At 43.8% G+C, this 13576-nt stretch overlaps 1 protein-coding gene across 13 annotated transcripts in view; it reads right to left on the reverse strand.

The window, feature by feature from the left end:
* The window catches only part of TSNARE1 (t-SNARE domain containing 1), a 453286-nt gene that overhangs the window by 300621 nt on the left and 139089 nt on the right, over nt 1–13576 (reverse strand). For all 13 annotated transcript variants that reach the window (XM_058832855.1, XM_058832854.1, XM_058832853.1 and 10 more), the window contains one exon: nt 5418–5495. In XM_058832855.1, the coding sequence (XP_058688838.1) occupies nt 5418–5495 (78 nt within the window). The remainder of the gene's footprint in view (nt 1–5417; nt 5496–13576) is intronic.

Here is a 13576-nt window from a genome sequence, read left to right on the forward strand (position 1 = left end):
ACACTGAATTTGTATGAACCAGTTAATGTCATGTGTGCAATTCCAGAACAAAATCAGCAGCTACAGCCTCCATGAACCTTTCAAACCTGACCTGAGAAAATAAGGACAATTCAAAGTGAGTTTTGCTGAACCTGCTTTGGAGGTGATTGGACAGGAAAGAAGTTTTGCTACTGAACAGAACAGTTCAAGACTTCACACTCATGCCATTTCACACTAAGGCAAACCCAGGAGCTGACAGATTTGTTCAGCATTTTGGAAAACCTGCGAAAAGTTGAAAAGAAAATGAGACATGAATGAAAGAGGTGAGGAAAGTGTTTGTCAGTTAGATGAGAATGTGACCTGGATTAAGTTCTTATCCAATAATTTTATCTAATATTCCAATTCAAACATACTATTTAGAAAACTAAATAAATGTCAGTTGTCCCAAAATGACAAGATATGCACTCTGGAGGAGCCAGAGGTTGCCATTTGCTATAGCTCTTATCTGGAAAACAGCGGGACTACGGCTCCAGCAAGAGGAGTGGCCAGAAGCTCAGTGGAGGTGATTCTCCCCCTCTGCTCTCCTCCCATGAGACCCCACCTGCACTGCATCCAGCTCTGTGGCCCCCAACACAAGAAGGATGTGGACCTGTTGAAGAAAATCCAGGTGGCCATGGAGATGATCACGGGGCTGGAGCATCTCTGCTCTGAAGCCAGGCTGGGACTGCTGGGATTATTCAGCCTGGAGAAGAGACGGCTCCAGAGAGAGCTCAGAGCACCTTCCAGTGCCTAAAGGGGCTTCAAGAGAAATGGAGAGGGACTCTGGACAAGGGCATGAAGTGATAGGACAAGCAGGAGAGGATTTACACTGATGGAGGACAGGCTTAGATTGGATATTAGGAAGAAATTCTTTACTGTGAGGCTGGAGAGGCCCTGGCTCAGCTTGCCCAGAGAAGCTGTGGCTGCCCCAACCCTGGAAGTGTTCAAGGCCAGGTTGGACAAGGCTTGAAGCAACCTGGCCTTGAAGCTCTCCCTGCTCATGGCAGGGGGTTGGAACCAAGTGATCTTTAAGGTCCTTTCCAACCCAAGCCATTCTGTGATTCTATAGTCAAATCTGAGCTACTCCCAGTTAAATCTAACTTTCTTTTACCAAGAATAAATTAATCAAAATCTCTGCAGTTCCTGTGCTGGATGTGGAAAATCCCTCTCAATGTACCAGTTCTGGTCATGTGAGCAGTAATTTGACCAGAGGAGCAAAACATCAAGCGTTGCTGGAGGGATGTGTGAAGCCATTCGTAAAACAGGAATCTTATTTTAAAAGTCTTGTTCTTTTTGTTATTAAAAGGCATGCTTGAGTCCTCCAGAATGAGACACATTCACAAGGCATCAGTGATGCTGGAGCTGCACTGATTTGCTGCAGTGGGAGCTTGGACCCCAGTTGCCTGTGCCATCTCATTCCTTAAATCAATGGGGGATAAATAACCATCCTGAGATGGCAGTGGAGACTCTATCACACCTGAGGGATGTGGAAAAAGTCCTCTGCTTAGCCTTTAAGATCAAGGAAATGGGACTGCACATGGCACCAACCTGTTATGGGCCATCATTACTGAGTGAGGAGCAGGAATTAGAGAGGCAGGAGACCCATCAGAGAGGTCAGGTTCTCCATCTGGGCAGCTCAGGTCTGATTCCTCCAGCATATCCTCCACTGATCAGACAAGATGCACCAGAGCAACCCGACTTAGGAGTGCTATTTATTGCACTTATTTATAAGATACTTACTAAGAGGCAGCTAAAAGCTGCACATGAAAAAAAAAAAAAAAAAAATGCAAAGTCTTGATAAAAGTATAGGTAAAAAAAAAAAATAAAATCCATAAATGAGACAAATTCAGGCAGAATTCGAGCTGCTTTTTGTGTCCTGATAGGAAAATCAACTAAATTTAAAAACCCAAAAACATGAAAGTGACAGCCTGGTCTACTGGAAGGTGTCCCTCCCCATGGCAAGGTGTTGGAACAAGATGACTTTTAAGGTCCCTTCCAATCCAAACAATTCTGTGACTCTATGATTCTAGGAACCTTCCCCATTTTCAGCAGGAACAGCCCCAAAAGATTAAGAGAAATAAAGCAGATGCAAAGATTAGGGAAACTCTTCCTCTACCCCTCCATACTTCTGTAAGAGACTTTTTAAAACAAAGCCAATAAGCTCACAACCCAGCAGGAGAGTGATCCAGTAGCATATAAACAGAACCAGCTGTCCTGGCTAAGATTTTTATTCAACAAATGAGGGAGATTTCCATTTTCATGGCAGAAAAAGGGAACAGGAAGAATTTATAGGTGAGAATAATCAACTCAGAGCTATAAAATCCCCCTTGGTCAGGAAGCAAGTCCTGAAGTGCCCAAGAAGAATTGAAATCACCCCAAAGGCTCAGAATTCTGTAAAAAGAATAAGGACAGCAAAGAGGGACAAAGCACACAGTGTTTATTACTCCTGCAGTGTTTCTCAATAAAATTCAATGGTGCTTTAAAATCCTGGGACAAAGTTGACTTCTTGTTTCATTAAAAATAGTCATTCCCCAAAGACATAAAAGGTATTGCTGAGATTGGCCACAACCTGGGATTTTTAGAATCTAAACAACAAAAAGCACAACATGGCCAATTCCTGACAGCTCGGAAGAGCCTGGCCAGGGAAGGGGTGAAGTCACAATTCCTGGGAGTGTTCAAAAACAAACCAAGGCATTTCCCAAGGTTTAGTGGCCTTGATGTCATTCAGTCAAAGCTTAGACTTGGAGATCTTGGAAGTCTTTTCCAACCTTAATGATTCTATAACTCCACGATTCTATGATCTTCAGCACCCCAAAAAGGAACAGGAACATTTCAGGTGCATGGTTAGATCTCCAATGGGGAACCTGAAGAACCTCAGAGAGGCTGCAGCTAGCCAGGAAACGAAGGGAAAGAGGAGTTGTGATAGGATTTATGCAATTTTTAGGATGTTCAAGACACCATGCCCAGCACAAGAGAAGTAACCCCATCATCTGGTGAGCATCTGGAACGTAGCTGCCTGTTCCTTGCTCAGCCACTTGTGTGGTGCTACACAAACAACATCACTGACCTATTTTCCATGCTCCAAGTCAGAGCTTCCTGAGTTTCCTGAAGAGACTTTACGACACAGAAAGAATCATGGGCACTCTTCCCCATTTTCTAACCCTAAAAAGTTCTTTACCTAAAGTGAATTAGCTCTGCAAAATCTTAAAAGTACACTCAGCAGCCTTCTCCTGAAAATCTCTAACCACGTTTTGGGGGAAAGACTATAAAAAATAAACTGAATGAAACTGAATGAAACTGATTTTGTCAGGCAAAAAATAATACGGGTAGTGAACAGAGAAACAACAGTAGAGTATCTTATGGGCATTCCTTCAACTTGAAAGCACTTTAAAAGGCATTATAGATTCATAGATTCATAGATTTTAAAAGCCAGAGAGAGCAATTCTGATTATCCAATCTGATTTCCTCCCATAAAATTTTGTCCCATCAGTCCCACATCAAGACTGTGGACTGCAGCTGGACTAAAGTATATCTTATAAAAAAGACATTTGAATCTTGATTTAAAGGTTCATGACAAAGCCAAATCCTCCAAGCCCCCTCCATAAGCAGTTCTAATGTCTGGTTATCCTCATACAGAAGGACTGAATTTGTCTAGTTTTAACTCCTATCTCCTGATCTCCTTCTGTGTGAGAACGATAGATTAACGAGCCCCTTGCCATCTATTTGATGTCTTTCTTCCTAGAGAGGTGCTTACACACCATGATCGAGACTTCTTAGATGTCTCAAACAGAAATTTGGTTGGCATGAATTTTAAAGTCTGATTTTCAGATGTCAAACAGTTTTGGCTTTTCTCTGCACCCTCTCTATTTTTGCAATAGTTTTAAGTGCATGCATTTGCATTATCTGCTTCACAGAGCAGTTCAGGCAACTCTTAAAAGGAAACACATCATCACCATCTCAAGAGGAGAAATAACAACAAGAGAGGCTGTCTAACATGAATTGAAGGGGTTAAGGCAATTCTAACAAAGAATGGAAACAGAAAATGGGTTGTGGTATTTTGAAAGAGATGTGCCATTCACCTTTAGGTTTTCTCAGGAAAAACTCCACTGTAGAAGGAGTCGTGATTAAAGCACAGGGGCACATCAAGTCAGCCCTAATCTGTCCAGCTTGGACAAGAACAGCACACACAGACTCACCAGAAGGTTCAGTCTGAGCCCTCATTTTGGAAGTAGAAGTGCTACTACCGCTCATCACTGGCATTGTCAAATTAAAACTATTGGTGCTGGAGCAGCCAAAACTGCTAATGCAGGTTTTTCTGTGTGTTATGGTGTGGTTTTTCACCCACCTGCCAGCCAAGCACCCGTGACAGGTGCAGGTCAAGCTCCCACAGTGGCCATAATCCCATTTTTACATGGGATGTGTGTCACCAATACAAGGGTCACCAACCCCTTGTAGTTATAGAAAAACTGGTGCTTGAATTTTCCTGGCAGAGGGAGCACACACAACTCATCAAAAGTACAGACAACTACATTTTAGAAGTTTTTAATTCCCATCCTTGTTCTAACAAGGATCACTTGCTACAACGACCAGGGCTCCACCCCTGGGTCACACTGGGGAAGAATTACACAAATAAGGAGGCACTAAAACCCTTTCCCTGAACCTAGGCTAGGTTCCTCTCTGTCACCCAAGACAGAAAAAACAGACACAAAAGCTGTCCAGGTGACTCCAAAGCAATTTCAAGGTCTACTGTAAAATCAGCACTGAAAATTTCAGATGCCTGTCCGACACTGCTGTATTTTACAGCTGGGGTACAATGGCACTGCCTTCCACTCAGCAAGGTTAGTTTTTTTCTGTCTGCAAGATAAATTCCTCCAGCCTAACCCCATGAAACTGATGAGCAAGAACTTGTTTCAAAGGAGGGAGGACTCTGCATCTCTAGTGGCTGGGGAGATAGGAGCAGCAAAAGCACCCCTGCCCAGCCACAGAGTGGAGAACAGCAGAGTTTTGGTTTTTCTAAGGGAGATAGATGTTTTGCAAGCTCATGTGACAGGCTCTGAACACAGTAGTGCTGCAATGAAAATGAGCCTGCCTTGTTCCACCTTTCTGAGCTCTAGCTCTCTATTGTAACAGATGACATAATTAAAAATAGAAAAAGGATGTGGTCTTAGCAAGGATTGGAATATGTCTGTGCCTGTTGGATGGAACATATGGTGGAATATTTTTACATCTTATAAGGAGCTGTGTATTGGACATGTGCTGCTGCTCATGAGATGCAGCAGCAGAAAAGCTGCATTAATATTTGCTCCCTGACAAGAGGAGCTGCCAGGGGCCGTGTCCATGCTCAGGAATCATCAGCAGGACAGCACAGAACACACCAGGAAACCTTTCATTTTACGCACCATTGGAGTTAATTCGGAAGACATTGGCTGAAGTCTCCTGAAAAAGTTCCTGCAGTTCGCTGGGATCAATCTGGGTGGCTGTGAAGAGAAGAACAGAAAACAAATTGTGTTAATACTGCACACCACCAATCACTTTGAGAGGGGGATGGTGCTTTGAAAGGGACGTAGATTCCTCCTTGCTGCAGAAGTTTAGCCCAGGTAGGGTGATCTGATGCAGCTTTACACAGTGCCTGGTCATGGAGCTTGCACTGGACAGACAAATCCAGCGGCACCAGGACAGTGAAGGTGCTGCTGCAACACAGTGGATACAGCCCACACGGATTGAGATGGCATTTGTAGGGATCATCAGCAACCAGAATACAAATAATTCCACCTCATTTATGGAGTGGGAGTATCAGAATCACGACTGCATGACAAACCACAATGCCAAGTGATGGTCAGCCAGCACTTTCCAGAGCAGGAGGGCTCGTGAGCAGGTCCTGCCTGTGGAAAAGGGCAGGAAGCAGCGAGCAGAGGGCACCTGCCCCGTGGGCTCAAAGCATTTGGGGCAGGTGGGAGCTCAGTGGGACCTCCACACATTCCTCCCCCAACCCCCAAGAGAGGCTTCACTTCTTCCCATTCCTTCCTGATAGCTCAAATGGAAGGGGAAATTCCAGTGCCAGGAATTTCTACTGCTGGTGCCCAGAAAAATTCTTACACTTCATTCCCAAGGTTCCCACTTTAGCCAAGGCACTCAAATCTGCCCTACAAGAACACTGAAGTGAGGGTTTCAACATTTTGGGATTTCAGGTTTGGTAGAAAGTAGGGTGTTTTTCTTTTTGTTGGTTGGCGTTTTGCTGGGTTTCTTTTGGTGTGGTTTTTTTTTTTTTTTTTCCTTTTTCTTATTGTTTTGTTTGTTTATTTAGGATTTTTTTTTTTGTTTGGGTTTGGTTTTTTTGTTCTGATTTTTTAGCTTCATTTCCCAGCTTTGAAATCCCTGAAACTGCCCCCAGCTTCTCCACAGTTTCATCCTCCCCAGAGAAGGAGTGATGTGGGGTTGGACTGAGCTATACTAGAGAATCACAGAATGGTTTGGGTTGGAAGGGACCTTATGGATCACCCAGTTCCACCCCCCTGCCATGGACAGGGGCACCTTCCACTATCCCAGGTTGCTCCAAACCCCATCCAACCTGGCCTTGGACACTTCCAGGGATGGGGCAGCCACAGCTTCTCTGGACAACCTGTGCCAGGGCCTCACCACCCTCACAGGGAGGAATTTCTTCCTGATATCCAATCTAAATCCACCTTCCTTCAGCTTAACACTGTTAATTATGGTTGTATTAAGTCCATCTTACAGAGAAAGGACACATCATGTAAATAAGTTTTAACCAGGCACTTCAATTTTGATTGTTCACAGTCACCAGAGAAACACTCATTTGTAATAATGTCTTTGTGACCAGTTTCAGGGCAGCAGCTTCCCAGCAGATTTATTTATTTTTTTTATTTTGCCTCCCACCTGTGTCAGCTTTTGTGAGTTTCCCAGAAGCTGCTTTACCTGAAACTTTGGTCACATCCTGAAGCACCCCAGGACTTGTCCATCTGAAAGAGTCCAACAGCCCCAGTTTTTACCCAGCTGCTCCTCTGAGTGAAGCATCTCAGACTCAAACAGGAGCTGAGATCCATTTCTTTGAGTCAGCAGACTGGAACTCTGACCTCCTCTGCACCCCTTAACCAGAATTCCCTAAGCTGCTAAAACACCACACACCCAACCTGCACCTGGCAGAGCAGAAAGATAACGATGGAGCAAGGCAAAAATGAGGGAAATTGGGAAAAATGAGAAGCCTGATGGATGCACTGCTCAGGTTAGGGCTGAGGATGCATCTCCCAGTGCTGGAGCAGCAGCTGCACATCCAGAGAGCAGATTTTCCACTGCTTCTCACACTCACTGAGACGTTCAGCCCTGTAAGAGCTGTAAATAAAGTCATGGATCAGCCTGTCAGCATGACACAAATCCAGGGTATTAAATGCTGTTTAATCCAAATGCACAGGGCCTTATTGATAGAGATTTTCCCACTCTTCCTGCAGTTTCTCCTAAATCAGCTGTCCCAGACATTCCTTTCCTTTGTTCTGCAGAGGAGGCTGCAGAACAGCAGAAATCAGCACGGGCTCCCCTGTCCCCCAGGAATTTCACTTGTTACTAACAGGGTCCAGATCTCATTAAATCACCACAAAGAGCAGGACAGGGTAAGATTTTTAGATCTTTACAGACTGTGAATACCCCCATTTTAGGAGGTTTTTCTTGGATTTTCAGGGTGCTAACATATTCCAGAGAAAACTGCTCTGCAGATTTTGCGATAGAACTCATTTTGCATGGGTGGGGTTCTTTTTTTTTAGAGGATGGGGAGAGGGTTTATTTGACTTCTTTATTTCTATTCTTTCCTTAGAAACACTAAATTTGCCTCAACAGATTTTCATCCTGGCCCAGTGAGTCCACATGCACTGAGGTACTGAACAAAGCCTCAGATGAACCCTGAAGCAACCAACTCACGGCTTGGGAACTCCCTCAAGAGCTCAGTTGTAATCACCCAGCTGGGAACAATATTGCTTTAAATCCCCAAATAACCCAGACTGCAGACTTCAGTGGGTTCCCACATGGGGACACTCCTGCACAGCACCCAGCAGGGGCTTCTGAGGAGCATTTCAAATGCCAAAGGCACACCAAGAGCAAAGATGAAATATCCCAAAGGTTGAAAAAGGCAGGAGAAGCACCAATTTCACTGCACGGACTGTGCACACCTGAGAAGGAAACACAGAGCAACACTGAGAGCCCAGAGTTCTTCCATGAAGTTAAAAACTACCCAAAAATTCAGGTGCTAATTTGGGAGGGTGAGATTTAATTATATTTATTGTTATAATTATATTTATTGTTTAATTATATTTATTGTTAGTTTCCTCGCTTTGAGCCACAATCCCCTAACTGGAAAGAGACAACAGATGTGGATCATACTCTGAAATCATGGAAATAATTCTTTTTTTAAGGTTCCACATATTCATTGTAGTCAAAATTACTTAAATGGAGGCCTCAAGGCCACACCTATCTTACAGCATTCATGGTCACTCTCATACCTAAAAAAATGCAAATTAAATCTAAAATAAAAACAAAAAAACAACAAAAAACCAGTAAGGCAAATGAAACCTTTGTCCAAAATTTCCAAACACTGACTTTGAAAATGCAATTCATGGAGAATGTTTTTTCCTGGGAAAATTGCACTGTATCTGGCTTGCAGTTTCCTGCCCCTAGACTTTTATTTCACGTCACAGCATGCTGCCAGTTCTGGCTTTTATTTTGTTTCTATTTTGCAAAAGAAAAGAAAATAGTAACAAGAAGGCTGTTTTAACTACTCCAATTTCAAGCTTCAACACATCAAGCTGAGATGTTGTAACTATTCAAGGAGGATGCAGCAGTTCAAGCAGACAAGCAGAACAATATGAAGACAGCAGCAGAAAGCAAAGCAAAACTGCATCTGTACTACCAAGGCAGCCAAGGAAGACAACCCAAGACTGAGAAGTGAAGTGGATGTGAAGTCTGATAAAAAATTAAACATCTTTGATTACATCAAGTGAATACTTAAATATTTTGATCCCCCAAGAAGGATTAGGAGGTTTCTGATATGCATTAAATTATGTTATGCATTAAATACATGCCCTGACACTAACAAGTTCAGGGCCACAGCTGGGAAAAAAGGACTTTTATATGTACTGAGTCCCCAAGGCTGTGAAGGCTTTGCAATGGATGTGTTACAGAATCCCACACACAAATGGTTTCTCCTTTTTTTCCTTATCTGGACATTCCCAAAACAACGTTTGTACTGTTTCTATTTATTTTTCCAGAAAAATCCCCTTGGATCCCAGGACAACCCAACTTCCTCTGCTATCAGTTCAACACCTCCCTGCCTAGGATATAGTGATAACCTGCTATATTTAGTGCTGTTATATTTATTTTTATTCACAGAAATCATAGAATGTTTGAGGTTGGAAGGGACCTTAAATATCATCTGTTCCTGCCACCATGGGCAGGGACACCTTCCACTAGACCAGGTCACTCAAACCTTCACCAACCAATTCCTAAAGCAGCCTTAAGCAGCTAACAGCGGCATTTCTGATATTTGCCTATTTAATTCTTCTTTTCTCTGCCTGAAAAGCCCCACAGGCACCCAGGTAAGCACAACAGATGGAAAAAAGAGCTTTTCAATACCTGCTCTGCCAAAGCAAAGTGTGTCAATGCACACCCTGCAGGGGGAGGCCTCAGCTGCGAGTGGGCCCTTGAGGAGCTTTGTGACTTGGGTGTGGGGTTTTATCCCAGAAATATTCCTTTCCTCTGGGCAAAAATCTGTGAGGCTGCAGCAAGTTTAAATCCAGCCATGCAACATCACCTCACACCCATCTGCTATGACATCTTAGACCTCTGTGTTACCTGCCACTCTCTGGATCAATGCAAAAGGAAAAGAGAAAAAAAAAATAAAAAAAAGAAAAGAAAAAATAAACTGAATCATGGAATCACTTAGGTTGGAAAAAACCTTTGAATCCAACCATTTAACCAAGCACTGCCAAATCCACCACTAAAATGTGTGCCTAGAGTGCCACATCTACACATCTTTCAATATCTCCAGGGATGGTGACTCAGCCACTTCCCCTGACACCCTGTTCCCATGACTGATGAGCCTTTCATTGAAGAAATTGTTCCTAATGTCCAATACAAACCTCACCTGGTAAATCCTGAGGCCATTTCCACTTTTTCTACCATTTTCTACCTGGGAGAAGTGACAGAGCCCAGCCTGGCTGCAATCTCCCTTTGGGGAATTGTAAGGAGTGGTTGAGAAGCTTAAAAATCCATGCAAGCCTTACACTTGATTTTTACAACCACTGTTTCAGAGAACACTCAGAGTTCATCACTTTCCATGATTCAGAGCAATTATAATCTTTAATTCATCACAATTCTGTCTGCAGGAGACAGCTCTGGATGAGGACTGGCCAGTGGAGGGATGTGGTGTCTGTGCTTGGAGCAAAGTAGAACCCCAGGACTCATGGGCTGCTTCCCCCAGTCCTGCTCAGGAGAGAGAAAATAATTCTCCTTCACCTGGACATCCCTGGGGCTCTCATGTGCTGGGACAGTCGACAGCTCCAAGCACCTCCACCAGCAGCTTTGGCAGGGAAGTAGAAATCCCAGCAGGAATTTCTTCCAGTTCCTCTTCAAGGCAAGCCAAATACGATGCCTGGCCAGGTTTATAAGGTCTTGTCTCGAGTGATCTGGATATAATTAATGTCCAAAGGGAATTGCTGGAGGTCCAGGACCACACACATGGTGAAGGAACCTACAGGAACATCCTTTTGCTTAATGTTAATGAAAAGCACCCGTGTTTGCCACGTTAATCTTCTTTTCCTATTAATTATTTCACACTAATTTGGAGTTCCTAATGGCTTTTCTGCAGCCAGGTGAAGTCAATTGCCTCCCTGAACTCAATTTTGCAGCAAACTCAAAATAACCTAAAAGTTGCAGAGAAGAAGAAGCAGTAATTAAAGTAACTCCAGTAAAAAAGGGGAAGAGAGGAAGAACAGGACAAGTATTTGATCTTTCTACTTATGATACTTAATGTGGCTGTAGCAAAGCAATTCAGCACCTCAAATTCCTACGGATTTATCCCCAGAGCACCACCAAGAATTATATCTGTGTTCTGCTAAAGCAAGTCCCAGATTTCCTGTAGCTTCTCTCCTCTGAAAGCTTGAACTGAAGTTACAGCATCATCCTTTGCCAAAGAAACTCCCAGAGAAAATTACTCAGTCTCCAAACTCCTCTTCTGTACCATGAAACACCTGCAAGGAGTAAAAAAAGCAGGCAGGAAGCATCCTGCTCACTCTGATTTCAAACCATCCACCCCAAATCCTCGGTTCACCAGTATGGATAGAGCCCCACCACAGCCAGCCCTGTGGCTTAACCCTTTCACAGCTGAGCTGAGGGGATGAGTCTCACCCATCCAGCACCTTGTTCCTCCTCCAGGACCACTCGAGCCATTGCAAGGCTTCAATTCTCCCTGTTCACAGCATTGTCCAAGAGAATAATTCCTTACTGAAGGCTGAGATCCACAATGAGAGCCATGTGCCTCTGGCACTGGGAAATGAACTCAAGGGAGAGGAAGAGATAGATCTTTGGCTGCTGGCCAGAGAGAAAAGGAAATTTGCTCTGGAGAAAAAATGGTAAATTCTTGTCTTTATTTTAGTTTTTCCACAACAGCTGGCATAAAACTGAAAGGTTGGAAGAAGATGAAGGAGGCCAAGGACAAGAAGGAGTAAAGAGAAAAAAGCAAATTGTCATAGGAGGGAGAAAATGCTAAAGAAAACAAGCAAGAAGTGGTGGAGGCACAGACACCTACACTCACCCCAGACAAATCCTTCAGTCCCCAGTACTCAACAGCTTCCCAGGGTGTTCCTCCTGTGGATTCTCTGCTGTCTGATCCCAAGTTCCACACAGCCAGAACACAGGTTTGGTCTTCCACTGCCTTCCCCTTTCATATAAACCACAGGAACCCCGATTTTCCTCGTCACCTCTGCTCTCCTGTTGAAACTGGTCAAAAAAAGCTTCAACAAACACCAGGACAGAAAGAATTGCCCAAGGGCGTGTTTGAACAAAGTTTCTTCCCTCAAAACAGTGAGCTTAAAATAGAAAAGGAAATGGAAGAGAATGAAAGAAGCAGCATCATGTGTAATGTGAAGTTGCTCCTGGCGTGAAAGCTTGGGAGGTTTTTATTTCCTGCTGATGAAATTTGAGTGAAATAAGTGATAAAGGGAAATGTAAGCAAGAATCACACTCATCAGGCAACGTGATTTTCATCAGTGTTGGAAAACATGAGGCTGTTTCACATGGAGTAGCTCTGAGGCTCTTTGCTACAGATTTGTCCAAAAGGCCTGGGTCTCCTCAGCAGGGCCACAGCACAAGGAAGGGGCACCTATGGAATTACAGGTGTAAAAATTGGGATGAAGCTGGTGCTTGCACCAGTCCTCCCTCAAACCCCTCATCACACTGCAGGGTCAGTGTGTTCAAGAACTCAATTCCCTACGGGTTAACTCAAGGTCTCTGTTGGCATTAACACTAATAAACTCCTTTTCCTTCTTTTTTTTTTTTTTGTTCCTTTTTTTAATCATCTTCCTGATTTCTCCAGCATACAAAATACATTTTTCCTGGTTTCAGAAATGAAGCTTTACCTGAAAGTAAAATCCTTCTCAGTTGGAAGAACACGTTTCCTCCCACTCATCAGAAAGGGAGAGGTGTTAGGTAGAAAAGCACCTGCCTTCTCCTCCTCTCCTTAAGGGAACACCTTGGGAAAGTTGGATGGGACCCTGAGCAACCTGGTCTAGTGGAAGGTGTCCCTGCTCATGGCAGGTGGCTGGGAACAAGATGATTTTGAAGGTTCCATCCAACCCAAACCATTGTATGGTTCTGTGATTAATCATTTTTTACAGTGCAATCAAGATTCAATCAGATTTTCTTTGCATTATTTTTGGTTAAGGTGTTTTCCTCCACTTTGGTTTCCTTCTTTAGCACCTATGCTAATAACAAACTGCTGGAAAAGAAAAGACTCTCTAATGAGCAGCACCTCACCTGGTGTGTCCAGAGCAGCACAGAGAGGGCCAGAAGCCTCAGCTCATGGAGGAGTGTGGCCAAGGAGCAATTACAATCACAGGAATCATAGAATGGTTTGGGTTGGAAGGGACCTTAAAGATCATCCAGTTCCAGCCCCCTGCCACGGCCAGAGAAGTGGGTTGGCAACTCATTTTCAGCTTTGCCAAATCACTTGGGGTCCATGTCCCTGAGGGTACATCTTCAACTTTCTCACAGCAGTATTAGCCAAAAACAGCCTCCCAAACCCACCCACGTGGTACTAAGGAAATAAAGACAAATACCCAAACTATCCAGCAAGAGAGGAAGCTGTTCCTAGAGCCAACCCTGAGACAAACAGAGTGCACTGACTTTTGGTCAAGTGGAGAGGCTCCTCCTTGGTGAGCATCACGTGTTCTGTGTGCCCAGATGGGAGCAATTACAGCCCTGCCCAAATTCACTCCAGTTCTGGAGGTGGATTTTGCAAGTGAACAGCAAATCTATGACCAAAATCCTGGAAAATCAGCTG

This window comes from Poecile atricapillus, chromosome 2, assembly GCF_030490865.1.
Source record: "Poecile atricapillus isolate bPoeAtr1 chromosome 2, bPoeAtr1.hap1, whole genome shotgun sequence".
In the NCBI taxonomy this organism is placed as follows: Eukaryota; Metazoa; Chordata; class Aves; order Passeriformes; family Paridae; genus Poecile; species Poecile atricapillus.